Genomic DNA, 20188 nt, shown 5'->3' on the forward strand with positions numbered 1-20188 from the left:
ATCCCTCCTATTTGTTCCCCTGACCATCCGCCCCCCACCCCACTACCATTCTCTTATTATAAGTTAGGGCTGAATTGAAATTTCCTAGATGTAAATATTACATGGAACCCTGGGGAGGATGTATTATGTATCTTCTATGGAGCACCATTCCAGGATTTTAATTTGAATAATTTTTAGTAAGTGCTTATGCTTAGCAGTTTTTCTGCTTTGATAATTGACTATATACATCAATATCACATATAGATTCATCTTCTATTTCACTAACTATATTAAAGAAGAATAACAATGTCACCCTTTCAATAAACCATTTCATTGCTCTTAGTGGACATACTTTTTCTTGCTTTGAGCCCTTACATCATAGCCCTTCATTAAGACTTGAATAGATAATTCTTACAATTTCTTATTTTACGTAATTTAGACATCTATTTTATCCTCTTGCCTAGAGTAATGAAAGGCAATCAGAGGTCAGGAGTTTGAACTTACTCACCTTTGTATTTCCCACATCTTCCAAAGGAGGAAAATAACAGGCACTTAATAATTATTTGAAAAGTCGAACAGAAGCACTTGACACTCATAATGCATAAAGTTACTTTATTTTAAGTATACATTTAATTTTGAAAAATATAAATGCTAAAATATCTCATCTTCTTCATCTCTTAATTCCATAAAAGTCACAATAGAAAGCTTCATAAAACTGTAAAATACTATAATGTTATAGGAATTTTAGGTTTTATATTGGAAAAAAATCATTAGTAATATATTGAAATGTTTTCTGTTCTTTATCATTTTGTTCCACCATGTTGATCTACTTCATTTAAAATAAAAAGATGCATCATTTCTCCAAAGTTAATAAAGACTTAAGAGAATAAAAATAAGAATATCTGAAAGTGCGTATTGATTCTGAAAAGTAATGTGTACGGATATGTACCAGCCATGAAAATGGCTAAAAAGAGGCAACTATTCATTCTTTTCACATTGTAGGATTGGGACAAAGTTACTTCTGGCTCTAAAAGTTTCACTGGATGACTTTAGCCCTGAGTTGCAATATTTGCCTAAGAAACAGAATTCAGGATTTTTGTATGTACCCATAGAGCACAAAGAAATGAGCCAAAAAATAGAACGTATCTAAATTTCTGGTCAAAAAGCAACTTGACTGGTTAGCATATATCACACAACTTCTTTATTTCAGGCTACAATGAAGCTCGATGAAATCATCATCTGAAAACTCCCAAGGCCCAAGCAAAATATCATTCAATTGTATTCGGCCACTTGGTGCCACTGGGCTTCATGCTCATACTGTGAAGAGTAGAAGTGAAATCTCATGGAATAAACAAGAACATCTTAAGTTCCTGCACCAAAATCATGAAGTGGTATGAAAAGGATTGAAGAAAGCTTTGTCCCATCCCTGCACAATGTCAACCTCTGTAATACAACTCAAATGGTTTTGTTTTTGTTTTTGAAAGATAGTCAGCAGTCAACACATTTCAAGTACTTAACAGTTTTTAAAAAAAGAACCAAAAACTTGGAAGACAATCATTCTCTATTTTAAACACCAGTATATAGCTGATTAAAGATTTACTCTGTGTGTGTTGGTGCATGTGCATAGAATACATACAAACTGAACTTCTGATGGCAGACAATTGTTTCTCTTCTTTCCATTCTTTGGTTGGGGGCTGACTAGAGAAGGCTTGTCTTCCTACTTCTCTGACTTCCTCCATCCCTCTACCCTACTCTATTGCCTGACTGGAAAAAGAGGCAGGAACTGTACCCAGTACGGCACACAAAATAATTAGGATCCCAACTTGTTCATTATTTTACATAGTAGAGTGACTTTTATCCAGGAAAACAGTGCTCCAAAACATCTTTCCAATGCAAGACCACAAGTCTTTATGCTCTGATAAAGCAGATGCTTTCCTTCCAACACTGAATCAGTACAACCACAGGATTTTTAACAACTCTGCATGTACCCTTAGTCCTTTACTTCTAACATAAATCTTTTATCTCTGTGTTTACATCAGGGAGAAACACTTGCGAAAACAAATTAACTATTGTATTCTGTGTGTCCAGTTTACATAAAAACAAAACCACCCCAAAATCTGCTTTAGTTCTTTGACAGTACATTCAATTAGTGAAAGTATAAGTCGCTCAGTTGTGTCCGACTCTTTGCAACCCCATGGACTATACAGTCCATGGAATTCTCCAGGCCAGAATACTGGGAGTGGACAGCCATTCCCTTCTCCAGGCAGGGGATCTTCCAAACCCAGGGACCGAACCCAGGTCTCCCACATTGCAGGTAGGTTCTTTACCATCTGAGCCACCAGGGAAGCCCACATTCAGTTAAAATACAGATAATCTGGTAGCTCTGTGTGGACCTCAGGGTTTGTTTGTTTAGTTGGTAACTACTTGTGCTCCTCTGAAAGTAAGTGCTTTTTAAATACTTCCCTGGGTTCCAAAATATTGAAAAGATTTGATACTATTCCTTTTAGCAAATACAAAGTGCTTCTCTGCATTCATGAGTATCAACCTTCCGTCACAGAATATGGATAATTAATGAAGGTACAGGTAGTTTTATCTACTCAAAGGCTGAAATATTGAGTTAAGTTGCTTCAGGAGTTCTTTGAAAGGGACAGAAAGGGACATGAATCCTCAGATACTTGATTCATGATCAGAAATATAAATTATTCTATCTAGAATATAAAAGTGAACAAATGTGTCTTTAATTTAACAAGATCCTAGGTTAGGCTAATCTTAATATGCATGGCATTTAAACATTTTATCAATGCTCCCATTAGAAAGACAGAGAAAAGCTTCGTACAGTTTTAAATTAGGATAATGAAAAATAAGATAATATCATCATTTTAAGAACAGCTCTAAATACAAACATGATGCCAAAATTTGGCACGTGAGGTTTTAACAAATAATGTTTATTCTGCCACCTTCATTTTAATGAAAAAATTGTAGGTCATTTATGTCTATTTTGTATAAAATTAAAAGTTTTAAGATTATCAGATACTATAAAAGTAACAGTTAATTTAGGACAATAAAATTTTTATAATCAAAATTTCAAAAGGACAGAATTATAATTTAATTAATATAAGAATGAGTGGGAGTCAATATGTACATATTATGAAACCAAAATAAGTGGTTTCATTCTGCTTCTAATACTCCTCCAACAACCTGTCTTAGTCAGGATACATCACAAATATGGTTTTGGGAATCCAAAATTATGGATTCACCATTTAAAATGCTATTTTTAATGCAGATTCATAATATATAATGCAGACTATTTAGATATTACATTTAGATAACATGCTAAATTTGGTTAAAGATCTAATTTTCATTTGTCTAATTTTCAATATGGTACTTTGAAATACACATATACACATATATAGACATATATATTCTAAATGCCCCAATCACAAAGAATAATTGCCTTTCAATCTTAAAGACAATGTGAGTATTGTTAAAAATGTATACATATATAATAACTCTGAGATCTATCTGCATTCCCATAAACACTTTTTAAATGTGTAAATGGTCTATTACATAGTCTTATGGATTTTGTATTGTAAATAAGGGCTACTATGTTAGTGATAGTGACTGCTATCTGGGTAATAAAATATATTTACCCTCATTTGCATAATAAATCTCTTGGACCTCTGATAGATTTTTCATAAGTGGTTTGGATTTTATAAAATCTGACACAAGAGACTAGTAACTTTGCCTTTTCCCTACCATCACTCTGTCTAACTTTGCACATATGTGCACCAGCCACACACAGAGTACATACACAAACACACAAATATTTTCAAAATGGAAAAAAGTCTAACAATACTGCATAGGACACTGACATGGTAATACAATCAGCATCCATGCCTGGATACTATTATCAAAACATCAGTTATTCCCATTACAAAGGAGCGTCTCCCTCCTCCCCCAATCTCCTTCATAGAACAGTTAAATTTCTCTTAAAGAAAGGGAAAAATGGATGCTTAGAAACATGGTGTTTTTAGTCCAATCTAGCCCTCAGGCATACCCTAGAGATGGTGTGTGTGTGTGTGTGTGTGTGTGTGTATGTAAAAATCACATTATATACAATATAATTTTTACAGAAAGCCTGGCAGCTACAAATAAGAGGTAGAACTACTCAAAACTATGTTTCCTGCTGCAGGAAAAAATTCATTTTCTTTACAGTAATTAAAAAAAAGTTTAAAAAATTGACAAAAAATAAGTTGCAGGTTAGGCCCCATAATTTAAACAACAAAATCTAGGAAGAAAAATATTTTTCAATGTACTCAACAGATAAGTTCATTAAAGGGTTAAAAAAAGTTTGCATAGGAAAACAGGGACATTCCAGCACTTGCTACAATGATGGCAACAGTTTCTCTAATGGGAATAAAGTACCTTTAGTTTTCCTTCTTTTGATAATTCTAAGATTAGGGTTTAAAAGCAAGAGCAAGTTAGAATAGCAGCACGTTTTCCAGTCCTGGAGAGCAATACAAGCGAGAAGGGACTGTCTGGAGGTCAAGGTTTGTTCAACCAGACAGAAACATAAGCCAGTAAGCACAGCTCCAAAGCTAATGTTGGAAGTTCCTTCAATATTTTAATAAAAGGTGTTATAAAATCCTTAATACTTTTGCCCTCTGCTTAATAAAGGAAAATGACAGGGTCTGTGCATGTTTAGAGTGACAGAGGAATTTGGTTGTCAGAGGACATATCTGGAAGTATAGGAACAAAAAGGGATTCTTCAGATGTTGTTTTAAGGAATGGTGCACTATTGTGTGGATTTTACCTATGCAAGAGAGAAGCAGAGAGAGAGCTGTAGTGTTTGGCCAGTGACCAAAAACCAAAAGAAAACAAAAATTTAAAAATAATCAGACAAAAAACAAGAACATAAACAACAAAAACGGTCAGTTTTAAGAAAGACAAACAGGTTACAATGTAGTTTCTGTTCCCTTGCTCCTCCAGAAGTAATCATTGTCTTCAGGCTCAAGTTCTATTCTAATTTGAGGCACAACTTTTACTGCAGTTCTAGGAGGACTAGAGGAAAAGAAAAAGGGGGGAAAAAAGGAAACAGTAAGTACAACAGAATTGCTTTACCATCTGTCAAATGTTTATGCGTTGTACAGAAGTTAAGTGGGTCCTTCTTTGTTCTCTTTAAATACTTATCTCCTCCTTCTGTATTAAAAACAAACACTTTAAAAATGGGATGATGTTACCAAATAGGAGTTAAGAAATTCAAGTAAGAGTTTCATAAGCTCTCATACCTAGGTTGGAAAAAAAGCCAACAACTAAGAAAGAACTACCAGGGAGGTGTCACTGTCAGAAGTTAAAGGACAAAAAGACGGACATGAAAAATACTCAGAGATTTCAAGATTTTGAAAATCCAGGAGGATCTGAAATCTCTAGAGCTGTGTAAAAAGGAAGGAAACTACTGGAGAAGAGCCAGCAGGAAATGCCAGCTATCCTTAAATCAGAGATGACACTGGTATGATGCTGGACTTTAAAGATCCTGAAAGATTTCATTATTTCTAAGAGTAGGTGGAACAGGTCTCTTAGAATGTTTTCTACAAGTAAAAGCTTGGATGAGGTCTGATGTCTCGGTAATTTTTCTAAGATAAATTTGTAGGGAGGATGAAGAACAGGGTGTCCTGCCAATAACCTGCCATTGATTCCATGTCTGCAGGGCAATCACCCCACAAAACAACATAAGATACTGGGCTGTCCTTTACCTTGGCATACCGAGTGACTGAAGGAAAGGAATTTTATCAGCATGATGTATGGCGTTCAAGGAATGTTGGTGATCTTTCTCCTAAAAAAAAAATTTTAAATCATAAATAGTCATTGGTAAAGTATAACGCTAGAAGGAAAAATTTTTAAGTCTTTACAAAAATGGATACATCTTTTACAACTGGAAATAGTAAGAAAGACAAGTTTACACGATTTAAATAAACACTGTATCAAGAATCTAAGTAGTGTGATGAAGCCAAAATCACTCAGTTTCCTTTATTCTAGGTTTTCTGGGATGGGCCACTATTGTTTTCAGTGAGAGGACAAGCTAAATAATTTTTAGCGGATGATAACATCTACTGAATGCCTAAGTCTTTGCTCTTGGATTTCCTGCCATCTTTAGCATTCACAACTTTGTCCTGCTATTTATTCATGGGGGTAAACAAAGATTTTGAGGAACTTGCTTCTACTGCAAATCCACTATCAATTTTTGTTCTTTCATGGATTTATATGATACTGGAAAAGATTTTAGAATGATCATGGGTATTTTGCTTAAGTAAATTTCTCATGTCATATCCACTGCTTTAAAAATATCCTTTTAAAGGTTTTTGAGAAAATGAAGAACTAGCAATAAATAATCAATCTGCCATACACTTTTTCCAGGAGCCTCAAATTCTATCTAGTGATTTTTTTTTTTTTAAGTGTGAAGTAAAAGCGTCAGTCACTCAGTCATGCCCTACTCTTTGTTACCCCATGAACTGGGGCCCACCAGGCTCCTCTGTCCATTGAAATCTCCAGGCAAGAATCCTGGAGTGAGTAGCCATTCCCTTCTCCAGGGGATCTTCCCGACCCAGGGATGAACCCAGGTCTTCTGCACTGTAGGCAGATTCTTTACTTTCTGATTTTTTTAAAGTAGTTTTTAAATTCTACTTGGAAGAGGTGTGCCAGGTTATGATGCCAATAGAAGACGTCTACAGTCTCTTTTTGTTCTTTAATGCTCTGGAAACGAAAAATGAAACCAAATAATGGTTTGAGGAGCTTGAACTTAAAAAAAAATATTCAACTAAATGTTGTTGATAGGATCAAGAAGAAAGTAGTCTCAGTCACAGATTACAGATTGGACACCAAAGGTGAGACCGCTTTAATTCTCTTTTCTTTAAACCAGTGTGGGAGCCAGTTTCCAAGATGGCTCCCAATGCTGCCTACCTTCTGGTATTCATGTCCTTATATAATTCCTCCCAACATTGTACCAGGGCTGGTTTGTGTAACCCATAGAATATGCACAGGAGATGGTACATCACTCCTGAGACATAAAGATTGCAGCTTCTGTTCTGGTTTCTTTCTCTGTTATCACTGGCAGCCATGACAGGGACAGCCCTAGCAGATATCCATGAGCGAAGGAACTAAAATCTCCTGCCAACTGCTTGAGCCTGGAAGTGGATCCCCAATTCTGGTCAAGCCTTCAGACTTAGACCCAGTGAAGAGCTTGCGAGCTGCCACCTCAAGAGAGCCCTTGGGCCAGAGTCACCCAAATCAGTGGCTCCTAAACATCAGGAACTCCATGAGGTGATCCAGGTTTGTTGGTTTAAGCTGCTGAGCTTTGTGATAAACACCAAGAGATAATTAAAATACCCATTTTCCATAGATATTCATTCATTTCAAACTTTTCTTGGTAACTTCTTATTGAAGTTGAAATAGCACTGTTAACTAGAAATAAAAATGCTTCAACTGTCTTTTCCTGTAACAGATCAGGATACTCTGAAGTGTACCTGGAGCTAAAAGAGTATGTTTCCTTCAAATGAAAACTCAAAATAGTTTGGAGGCAATTGGTCCTTGCTATTGAAAAAGCTTGAGATAGTCACTAATGTTACTACAAAAGTGTTTACCCTTTTCAACTGGCCTGTTAACTCAATTACAAAAAAAAAAAAAGAAGACATGTCAAAAACCATTACACCTTTGCCACCAGGCTATTACCCCCAGAAAGACCAGTACAATTACAAAGATGATTTTGAAATAGCAGAAGGAGAATGAAGAAATTAGGAAGAAAATGCAAATATCTTATAGGCTATACCCAAAGATGGGTGGTAATATTTAATGATTGCCAATTTAATTGAAATAACATTTACGCCAAATTCTTAGTATTAACAATTGACTGACTCATTGATCTTTGAGAAACCCACGATGCAATCTCTCTTTTGAGCTGATTTGATCATTGGTGGAAACCTAAGGAAGACAAACAGTAACAGACAGTGATGTAGTACTAGAAGCTGCCATTCTACATACCAGCAGAAAAAAAGGAAATCAATTAAAAACATGGTTATGAGTTTAGCAATTCAAAGAAACTGGCGATAACTTGGATCAGAGAAAAGACAATCAAATAAAAACTTAAATGGTTATGGATAAAAGGAAAAGGTAAAGAATAAAGATCAAGGAATGTAAAAAATGAAATTTCATAATAATTAAGTATAAATCTGCACATAGAAAAAAAGAAAGAAAACAGGGGAAGTGAATGGAGATGACAGTCCTTAAGGTTTTTCTCTGTAAAGTGCAAATCATATTCCGGCCGGCATGCAAGAGGTTAGTTCTACTCACTGTCGGAAGGTTTGCTATCACTTAGGAAAGGTTGCTGTTCCATGATGTCCATTGGAATTTTAATACTTGGAACTTTTTCTGAGTATGGGCAGTCAGACTGTGAAAGAAATTTACAACAGTTTTATTTTATGCAGACCTCGCAGGATGGATTGAACCTATCACATTATCATTTATGCTGTACTAAGGAGAACAGCCTTAGATACAATCACTTCTCCTCTGCTGGCTTTTCAAGTTCTATGGCATCTTCCCATCACACTTATTTTCCTTTCTTCTAGGTTAAGGGAATTAAGTCAGTTAAAACTAGAACCACACAAATGGAGCTCACCACAAATGAAAACAATTGTAAAGTTTTCCATAAGCTGGATTCACAATCAAATATTTATGGGTTAATTGTATGTGTCTTTGAAACAAACAGTTAAGTGTGAAAGATTAAATTTAGGAGACTTCCTAAACTATATGTTCTTGAAATTTTGTTTCATTTATGCTTTCCAACACTACCCCCAGGAAAATGATGATTTATCTTTCCTTCCAAGACACGTAAGGATACTTTTTCTAATATTCACTCTCAAAGAGTCATCCATATATGGATGGATGGAAGGAAAATAACCTTCCATCCTTTACTCTAATACTCTATCAAAACTATTTTGTACTTAAAGGTTCATTTTAATTAGCTTATTCCAAGTATATTTGGAAATTTAGCAAAACGTGAGAAGATAAAGTCAAAAGGAAGGTGCCTATGATGGTCAGATAAGGAGAAAAGAATCATCACCAAAATAAAAAATCGTGACGCTTCTTAAAGAATGGACCACTTAAGCCAAAACTGTAACAGATTTCTATAGGGTTAACACTTTACTGTTTTTCAGGATTCACTGAATCCATGGCTATGCCTGAACCCAAAAGATGGAATTCATCTCTTCACTGAAAGTACCAAGGAGATGACATTTAGTTAAAAGGGGAAAAGTGGGAACTAAGGATGAAAGAAAATAAAAAACAAATCTTACCATAAAACTATTACACATACAGAAAATTCCTTTATGATAAATCTAAAGAAGATAATGAGCCTTAAATATTAAATTAAAATATTGAATTAAAATATTTCAAAAGATTAAAATATTGCACTGGAATTGAAAAAAATGAAAATGTTAAGAACGGGTTTTGGTGCCGTATTTCAAAGTTTCCCCAAATAATAGCATTTATAGATGAACAGATTGGCAGCTCACTCTTGACCATACATAGCCTAATGGGTGGGTTCAAAAATGACTGAGTGGCTCAAAAGGTGGGCAAGCCATAATTTTCACTACTTTTGCTCACAGATATTAGAGTTGGAATTCTCATACCCTTGTGTGGCTCCCTATATCCATGGATGCCAAACCACACAATGGCCAAGTGAACATTAGGAAAGCCACATTTCAAATGGAGAATCCCAAGTAATGGGCTCAACACTCAGAACTTATGGCACAGATATACTCTGGCTGGATTCACTGTCTAGGATACATATATAAGCTTGTTTCTTTGTTTTTGTGGGGGCAAGAGGGCAGGGGAGAGAGGAGAAAGAGGAAAAGAAACACATATCACATTATCTTCAAGAAATCTGTTGGAAATATGGATTGAAAATGATAAATATGATTAATAAAAGAATAGTGCTGCTTAAATAAAATGTGATTTACTGAAAATCAAATCTAAAAATTAGAAGACCTTCTTAGGAGCTCATTTGATCTGACCTCTGACATTAGGTTTAGAGAGCACTAAATTTAAAACATTCTCAAAAGTAAATATTTTATTACTATTTTTTCCCTAAAATTCATTAGAGAAGATGATTCCATAAAATTATTTCATACATGAATTTTAAGTTTGGTGTCCATGTACATAAACTGAGGTACTGGTCTTGAAAATTCAAGATGAAATACTGCTTTAATTATCTCAGTATTTCAGGCAATCTTTTCTTTGCCTTGAGTAGCCTAGAAATTTATTTCAAAATTTGATTTCTATTCAATGTGTAAACGCATCTTTCTTGTTAACACTGCATCTTAATCTGTGCCGCAGTTTAAGCACATTCTCTCTTTTTCTGTCATCATTGGAAACAGAAAATCTATACACCTGTTCTCATTGAAGATGGATAATGACAGTCACAGAAGCTCCCTCAGACTCCTTCTCTCTTTAGCTAAATGTGCCTCATGTATTTAGCCTTTTCTTATTGGATCAATTTATCTAAAATCCAATTTCATCTGTTGCCTTCCTTCGCTGTACTCTTCCCAAGTTCTCCAAAAAGAATACAGTATCAGACAGCTTGACCAATCGAAAATAACCAGACAGGCCTGGACGAGAGCTTTGTTTTTGCCAATATGTGTATGCTTAGAAAAATGACTTAACATTTCTCAATCTAAAGTTCCTTATCCGTAGAACAGGAACAAAAGTAAAGAGCCGTTTTGGCAATTAAAGACAAGGTATGCCCAATCCATCAAAATGATCAAGTACAGACTAGACAAGGAAAACTAACAAGACTCTCATGTCAGAAGGATACTGGGGATTCCATTAGAGTGGGGATACTGCATTGGGTAAAATCTAAAACAAATCTACAAATCTTCATGTAGAAGGTATCATCTTGGCTGTCCTTTCAGAAAGCTATTGAGATAAGCTACTCGTGTGAGTGTGTGTTTGTGTGTGAAAGAAAAGCAAATCCCAGATATTCTCCCAGTCCTGAATATAGACTCTAGTGAAACACCAAGATTTCTGTGAAATGTTTCCCTAAAAAGTGGACAATCATTTTATTTCTTAGCTTAGTCATACAATTGCAAGAAGATCACCTAAATTACAACGCTGACTATTATAATTATGTAAAAAGATCCCCAAATGCCAATTTCCTTTCCATTTTATTGAAGGGTTACAGAAAAGCAATCTCAAATTACGCTTAAGTCCATATGACCCAGCAATCTCACTACTGGGAATATACCCTGAGAAAACCATAATTCAAAAAGACACATGCACCCCAATGTTCATCACTGCAGCACTATTTACAATAGCCAGGACATGGAAGCAACCTAAATGCCCACTGACAGATGAATGGATAAAGAAGACGTAGTACATGTATAAAATGGAATATCACTAAGCCATAAAAAGGAACAAAGTTGGGTCATCTATAGAGACACGGGTGGACCTATAGTCTGTATACAGAGTGAAGTCAGAGAGAAAAAAACAAATAGCATATCATACATTAATGCATATGTGTGGAATCTAGAAAATGGTACAGATGAACCTACTCACAGGACAGGAATAGAGATGGAGAACATGTGGACACAGTGCGGCAAAGGGAGGGTGGGACAAATTGGGAGAGTAAGACTGACATATATACACTATCAACAAACAGCTAGTGTGAGCTTGCTGTAGGGAGTTCAGCTTGGCGCTCTCTGGTGACCTAGATGGATGGGATGGGAGGGAGGTCCAAGAGGGAGAAGATATACGTATACATACAGCTGATTCACTTCACTGTCTAGCAGAAACTAACACAACATTGTAAAGCAACTATACCCCAATAAATTTTTTAAAATTATGTCAAAGTCCAATGCAAGGATAAATAAAATAGCTGAGAAGCTTGTTTGAGAGCCCACTCAAACAGATACAGAGATCCCAGGATGGGAGGTCACCAGCATTTGTCCTCATCAGGCTTAAAATTATATAGAAAGGAGCTATTATCTCAAATTTAAATCCTGGATTATCAATAATAAACCCAATACATTTTATAGCTATGAAGCAAGCTTCCTTTTTTTAATCTAGGAGATCGGAGATTAAAGTTTTTTTAGATATGGTGGGCTTGATTTCCTAGAAGTCATTATATCATTAGTAGCATATTTGCAGTTACAGAAGATTTCAGAAAATATTTTTAAGAAACAAAGAAAGAAAATAAAGGGCAAACAAAGGTGAAAAGTGACAAACAGCATGACCAGTAAACATTCTGGGAACTCAGACATTCATCACACAGAAGGATTAAAAAAAATACAATTTTCACATTTGTTTAACCAACTTTGGAATTTTACTTCGGAATTTTAGAAAGCCCCTTACATCATCATTGTCACTGTCCAGACTTCCTTTCTTCTTTTTCTTTTTCTTCTCATCCTCCTTCTTTTTCTTGTCCTTTTCTGGAATGACATCATCGAGGAAGCTGAGGTCGTGCTGGGAGAAGAGGTAGTCCATGCCTTTTCTGACAGCTACAAGTGCCAAGATCTGGAAGGACAGATACAAAGGGTAGGAAAGAATGCATGTCAGAGAAGTCTGAGTGAGTATTAATATTGCTCTACCAAAATCAGTAGAAACGTTTTTGTACAAGGCTGAAGTATGACAGAACTTGTCTGGCTTGTATGGATTTATATTAAGTGGACCATAAACATTTTCTTCACAGGGAAAGTTGGTTTACAGAAGTCTTTGGCTCACTTAATTTTGTTCACTGTAATGTATGATCCCTCCATTTGGAATTTCTGTGTGAAAGCATTATTTTTTAAAGCATTTTCTTCCATGTCAGATTTCTAATAAAATAACTAAAGTTTCAAAGGAAAAACAGCCTGCATATGATTGCTAATTGTTCAAAATTAAGCCATTATACAGGTTTTTGAAAGTCAAAAAATGTGCACAATGCACAGTTCACAGAGACATCTCCAAAATATTAATAATGGGGGAGTATTCTAAAGGAGGTCATCCCTGGGTGTTCTTTGGAAGGAATGATGCTAAAGGTGAAACTCTAGTACTTTGGCCACCTCATGCGAAGAGTTGACTCATTGGAAAAGACTCTGATGCTGGGAGGGATTGGGGGCAGGAGGAAAAGGGGACGACAGAGGATGAGATGGCTGGATGGCATCACTGACTCGATGGACCTGAGTTTGAGTGAACTCCGGGAGATGGTGATGGACAGGCAGGCCTGGCATGCTGCAATTCATGGGATCACAAAGAGTCAGACATGACTGAGCGACTTAACTGAACCGAACTGATTTATTTTACTCAGACCATTTATTCCAATGGGGTGACTTTAATCACCAACTTTAACTGAATATTTACCCTTAGTCAGACACTGTGGTAAACTCTTAGACAATATTTTCTCATTTATTCCCATGACGAACAACCCAAAAGGTAGATGTTAGTATCTCTAATCCAAAAGGAGAGAAAACTGAAGCTTAGGGACATATGAAGGTTATCCAAGATCACAAAGCCAGATAAAGGGAGAATACAAAAGGTCCAGTTTTCTAACTTGAACCCCAGGACTCTTGAGCTCTGTATCTTTGATTTTATGAACTGCTCTTGAAGGTATATTAAAGATGCTTTTGCTCAACAGCAAAATTAATATGCAGTAGGACCTGGAAGTCCTGACTCTGCTTCAAATTAACAGTTGTCTTTAGATTATGCTCTATGTCAACCTCTGCATCTCTTAGAGAAATAATAACTTAATTAGAAAGAAAAAAAAAAGCAAAAAAAAAAAAAGTAAAGCTACAATAGCATTATTTCCCACAAACACAAATTCAATGATGAAGTCAAATACAGAGCTAGCATTTCCTTATGTCCTTCTTCATTTGTGATTCAGAGTTGAACGTTAGCTGTTTCACCTTCCTTCACATCATAACATGGCAAGGAGAGCCCAGACTTACCCTAAAACTTAGCATGATACAAATTTGAAGAACTTCAAAAACTAAGCTTAGATCTCCATTTCTTCTAATTCACTCATTGACCTCTTATAAGCTGCCAAACTGGTCCTCTATTATTTGATCTGAAGTGTGCCTGAAGTATATTCTGATTGACTCCAATGTAGCAATATTTTAAAAATAACTAATGTCATGTGTACTTGTGTCTACCATGTGTCAGGCATTATGCTATCCCCTTTATATTCATTGTTGACGCACAGCATAAAACAAAGATGCCATTCTCATTTTACTGATGAGTTAATGGGGGCTCGGGGAAGTTCACGGGTCAGCATGAACCAGAGCCAGTACCTGAACTCAGCTTTTGGACTACAAGGTCCAGCCTAGACAACTAGAGACCTGGGAACCCTAAGTTATAACCCACCAAACTGATTAGTCAAAATTCAAAAAAAAAAAACAAAAAACTGGAACTATCCATAAAAAATACATGTGTCATCAATATTATAAAAACTACATGATGCTGGTGTGATCTCATGGGTAGGTTCAATCAGAACAATCCCTACCATGACTGGAAAAATGATAGCAGCCACGGTGGACTTGAGGATCCAGAGCAAGGCTAGACAGAGCACCTGCAGGAAAGTGAACAGGTGCACTCGCCGCAGCGGGACGTGGCGCAGGTAGATAAAGTCAGGCTGATGCTTCAGAGGCATCAGGAGCAGCTTCAGACGATCCATGAACTGGGGAGAAAAGGGAAGGAGAGGACAAGTGCATTACTTCAAGGGCTGATGCACCAAGTCATTTCTTTCCATCTAACTAACCACTGGTGTTTTATAGTCTATATTTTAGGCAAGCAGGGACCTTGTTAGAGAACACTGCTCAGGAAGAGAAGCATCATCATCTAACACAGTAAATCAGTATGACTCTTCCAGTTTTTGTTACTTTGCAGGAAAGTTATGCAGCTATAGGACAATATGAGACAAAGTGGACACACTACAGAATAAAGTCTCAAAGTCAAATATAAACTCAAGATGTTTATCTCCTACTTTTTTTTTTAAGATCTTGGAGTTTTCCTTTCATTTTATTAAACTTTATTTTTGGTTGTGCTGGGTCTTCATTGCTGTGCATGAACTTTCTGGTTGCAGCGAGCAGTGGCTACTCTCTAGCTGTGGTGCATGGCTTCTCACTGCGCTGGCTTCTCTTCTTGTGGCTTGCCAGCTCTGGAGCACACTCTCAGTGGATGTGGTGTGCAGGCTTAGTTGATCTACGGCATGTGGGATCTTCCCAGAGCAAGGATCGAACCCACGTCCCTTGCACTGGCAGGCAGATTCTTAACCACTGGACCACCACGGAAGTCCTCAGCTCCTATTTTCTACATGTACTATCTACACCTTAGGAGAAGAGCCTGGGCCTATGCTACTAATAACGTGTTAAAGGAAGATAGCTAACTCATGCGTCTCCCTGTGCCTAAGCTGTCTTATCTGAAAAGAAGAGGCGATGCTATGTATCACATATATTTCAATACTGTTTTAAGGATATAAAAGAAGTATCTGACCTGAAAAGGGGAATGCATTGGTATTTTCATAAATTTCACATTATTTATCTATGGCATAACTTAACTAATATATTCAGCAATAAATTACCATTTCGCAGAGAAAAGCCATGTGAATACTGTAGTGACTTTTAGATCACCAACAACTAGATATCTGATCTAGGAAAGGCTCTTCCACTGTTACGTATAAACAGGTATTAAAATGACTACTGAACACCTATGTGCCCGGTGTTGTGCTTCAAAGAACAACAGCAAAAGAGACACTGATGTATAGAACAGTCTTTTGGACTCTGTGGGAGAGAGAGAGGGTGGGATGATTTGGAAGAATGGCATTGAAACATGCATAATATCATATATGAAATGAGTCGCCAGTCCAGGTTCGATGCACGATACTGGATGCTTGGGGCTGGTGCACTGGGATGACCCAGAGGAATGGTACAGGGAGGGAGGAGGGAGGGGGTTCAGGATGGGGAACACATGTATACCTGTGGCAGATTCATGTTGATGTATGGCAAAACCAATACAATATTGTAAAGGAATTAACCTCCAATTAAAATAAATAAAATTATATTTTAAAAAAATTTTAAAAAAAGAACAACTGCTGAATTTACATCAATCATGATAATAATGATGATATTTAAATACCTGTCATAGGAATTTTCACATGGAAGATGCTTACTAAACACCTGCTGAATCGAATGATCATTTAATAAGAACTCTGAAATAATATTTCTACTTTCTCTCTAGAGAAAAGGGAAAAATGCAAAGTAAATAGGCTATCACAATCTTCCCTGAAGTGATTTCCTATTTAAAGAGTTTTCTTCCTTCCTCCGAATTTATTTTTGATTGATAGGAGCAGTCCCACCTATGAAGATTGAGGTAACAATATTTTTTACTAACTCGAATCTTGCCAAAAAGGTCTAAAAGAGGAAGAGTTGGGAATTCCCTGGTAAGTCCACGGGTAGTTCTCTGATCTTTCACTGCAGAGGACACGGTTCAATCCCTGGTAGAGGAACTAAGATCCCACAAGCTGCACAGTGTGGCCAAAATAATAAATAAATAAAAATAAAAGAGGGAGAGTCAAGAGAAAAAGTAAAGAGAAATGGCAATAGGGCAACACCACAGTAGAATTTTAAAAATCCACTAGCTGTCCTTTCGGCAAGGGATCTCTTTTCCCCTACTGTTATAAATTCACTGATTTTCTTTCCTTTCTGTTTAACTTAATAAGCTTGTAGCTCCAACCATTGATTACACATCTAGAACACATAAATCAAACTTTTGATCTAGATTGACTTATTTAGGCTGAACAAAAATATGAACTATTTGTTTGAGGACCATGTTTGTTTCATATTTTTCCATTTAAAGTAAGAAAGAATATTTACTATGTTAGGTAAAACTATTTTTACACATTTATACTTCCCAGAAGTTTCATGGACATTCATGAAGCAAACCCACATTCACATCCTTCTAGTCCAGTCTATGAAGAACGACCTCGTATTTTGTAATAAATATACAAATGGTGAAGAACTTGACTCAAAGAACTATAGCCTTTCTCTTTTTGGAGTTCTGGGCACTCTATCGGACTCTAAAATCAAATTAATCTAAATCCAATAAATGAAAACAAGGATTATTACAAAGGGGTTTAAATAAATTCTTACGATGCTCATAGGACATGCAGTCTTTTCCATGAAAACATCACCAAGTGCTAAATAAGGCTACAGTTAACAAGGCGCCAGAAAGCAGAAGTACTTCCAGTTTTCTGGTGCCAATTAAAGTAAACCTCAATTGACAGACGAAGTCCCTTACAAAATTCTCCTTAATGACTTTTTAAAAAGGGGGGCCAGTTTTACCCAAGATGTGACAAACTGAAATTTCTGACAAAAGTCGCACATTAACCATGTTGACTTAATTTTTTTATTGGTGCAAAACTCTTGATCTGTGATCTCAGCCATGTGAAAAGCAAATCAAGTAAGAATAGGTTACTCTTAGTATAGGGTAAAGGCAAATGGATAAATAGTGCCTCAAGCACATTCAAAGGTTAGACTTCCTTCTCAGGAAGGAAGGAAAGAAGGGAGGGAGGAAGTAAAGAGGGAGGGAGGGAGATCACAGAGAAATTTCTTACTTTTCTTGTCAAACGGCCTTTAACAGCTTATTTCAAGGATGAGTATACATGACAACATTTGTTAACAAATTTACTTTTGTTAATTAAATCAGAAACACAGGTGAATGGTGGAGAAAATAGAAAATAAATGCATTTTAAAAATTTAGCAGTTAAGGATTAGCACTTTTTTCCAATGATCTATTACTGGACTGTTTATACTACTACTGGAAAATGTAACTATGCTTAGATTGCTATGGAAAACTTACCTGCACACCATTAAGAGATGCTACCCCCATATACAGGAACACACCATAGAGTACAGGCATGGGAATAAACTAGGATGGAAAAAAATTGAAAAAAGTTTAAAAACAAAAATAAATAATAATAATAATAACAGTAAAAGATAGGACTTAGTAACACAGTGACCACTAATCAGCGTGCTTTCCTCATCATTGACAAACTTCTAAACACTTTGTACTAGAAAGAAAGAAAGGAGGGTGAAGGAGACTTTCATATTGCATCTGATGCTTGTTTGCACTTTTTAAAAACAATTAGCATGCATGACCTTAAAATGACTTTTTTAATGGAGAAAAAGTCTGTCTCCCTTTCCCCTTAAAAGGAATGACCACGTAAATCAGATGTTTGCATGAACTGAGCAGCAGAAAGAAAGGCAGAGGGTTGCCCCACTCCTGAGACCAAATTTCTGTCCCAATAGTCTACTGACTTCTCTCTAAATAATTTTCTTCAAGTGAAAATTACAGTATTTATACATCAAATATCAGCTCGGTGTATATATATGCCTCTTTCAATTAAGTAAACATCAAACGACTGTCCCCTTTCTTCTTCTTGGGAATATTAAGAGGACTAACTAATGAGAATGCTGCTTGAAAGGAGCATGGAGCATCTGGAAGCAATTAATCACACACACAGATTAATACACATCCTTTAATAATGAATTAATACATTTTCATGCATCAGTTAGCAAGAATTTATACAGTAATGTAAGGGAAGTTCCAATATGTTTGTAACTTTTGTCTATTCCTAAACCTTTGAAATGTTCCTAGCACTGTGAAACAAATCAAATCAGGGATGACTGTTTCTGGGAAGTCTTCTATCCGAACAACAAAAAAGGGTTCTCAAGCTTGGATTTTGAAAAGAAGTTCAAGTTCAGGAGTTCTCAAAGCTCAAATACTAAAACCACAATCAATTAAGTCCAGTCTTACCAAATCTGCACAAAGGAGGCTATTGTAGCCAGAAAACAGTATGACTTTAGAGTAATTTTTAAAGAACTATCACATGTATTAAGAAATTGAAGCAAAATGTTTATCAGCCTTTCCTTGTGATTACCTCAAACAGTTCTGTATCTGAGACCCTTTGGAGACTACTAGAGAAATAGGATAAATTCCAAAATAAGTCATAACTGCCAACTGTTATTGATTAGCTATAAAAGCTTAAATTTATTATAGAGTAAATATACTGATTTATGAAAACATTCGGAGAAGGCAATGGCACCCTACTCCAGTACTCTTGCCTGAAAACTCCCATGAACGGAGGAGCCTGGTAGGCTGCAGTCCATGGGGTCGCGAAGAGTCGGACACAGGACACGACTGAGAGACTTCACTTTCCCTTTTCACTTTCATGCATTGGAGAAGGAAATGGCTACCCACTCCAGTGTTCTTGCCTGGAGAATCCCAGGGACGAGGGAGCCTGGTGGGCTGCCGTCTCTGGGATCGCACAGAGTCAGACACAACTGAAAAGCGACTTAGCAGCAGCATGAAAACATTATGTGCCTCTTCTAAAAAAGAGCAACAATTTTAACATAGCTAATCTGATCTTGAACTCAGAAAATTAAATGACTTCGAAAGTTGAAGGTGGTGGGAAGGCAGAGTGAGTGGCAGTGAAGCCTGCATACTGTAATATCCAACAGTCACCACAGAGGTGAATGCATCATGTTCCAGACATTTAAGTCTGGACAGTTGTTTTCATTTTCTTTAGAATGTGTGTGTTTCCATTCCTTATGATGCTTCCATACAAATTTATTTAACAAAATGAAACTAAGGAAAAGACCCTTTCATATTTTTGACTTGTTTTTTTAAATTAAATTTTATTGGCGTATAGTTGTTTTACAATATTGTGCTAGTTTCTGCTATACAGCAAAGTGAATCAGTTATTTGTATATATATTATCACCTTTTTATTTTTTGACTTATTGTTTTGTTTTATTTCTTAATTTTTAAAATATTTTCCACAGACAAGACCACTTCCATTCTTCCTCAATATATGATGATTTCTTATCATGTCATTTCTAATTTCTTGGGAAGAAATGAAAGGTGGAAGGAGAGAAAAGAAGTATAGAGTTCATGGGAAACTTGATAGAAATCCTGCCATAGTTATTTTTTAATCTGGCTTAAAAGAAAGTAATCACAAAGGTGATCTTGGACCTGATCCCCACCTGTCACCTAAGCTTAGCTAAGCATTTTCTTGAACGTGGTTCTAATGCCAGAGTGAAGGCAATGTGTGCCTTGAGCTTAGGTCTGTTCTCTCTGAACTGCTGATGACACATATTGCCAAATTAATCACAAGATGAAATCAGAAGGCA

At 36.2% G+C, this 20188-nt stretch overlaps 1 protein-coding gene across 8 annotated transcripts in view; it reads right to left on the reverse strand.

Annotated features, from left to right (window-relative positions):
• Positions 1 to 574: 574 nt before the first annotated feature.
• SLC4A4 (solute carrier family 4 member 4) overlaps positions 575 to 20188 on the reverse strand; it is a 363718-nt gene continuing 344104 nt past the window's right edge. For all 8 annotated transcript variants that reach the window (XM_044945800.2, XM_044945799.2, XM_044945801.2 and 5 more), the window contains 6 exons: positions 17857 to 17925; positions 14504 to 14677; positions 12379 to 12540; positions 8323 to 8419; positions 5733 to 5812; positions 575 to 5040 (listed from right to left, as the gene is read on the reverse strand). In XM_044945800.2, the coding sequence (XP_044801735.2) occupies positions 5769 to 5812; positions 8323 to 8419; positions 12379 to 12540; positions 14504 to 14677; positions 17857 to 17925 (546 nt within the window). In that variant the 3' untranslated portion in view covers positions 575 to 5040; positions 5733 to 5768. The remainder of the gene's footprint in view (positions 5041 to 5732; positions 5813 to 8322; positions 8420 to 12378; positions 12541 to 14503; positions 14678 to 17856; positions 17926 to 20188) is intronic.

Source organism: Bubalus bubalis, chromosome 7, assembly GCF_019923935.1.
Source record: "Bubalus bubalis isolate 160015118507 breed Murrah chromosome 7, NDDB_SH_1, whole genome shotgun sequence".
Classification (NCBI taxonomy): domain Eukaryota; kingdom Metazoa; phylum Chordata; class Mammalia; order Artiodactyla; family Bovidae; genus Bubalus; species Bubalus bubalis.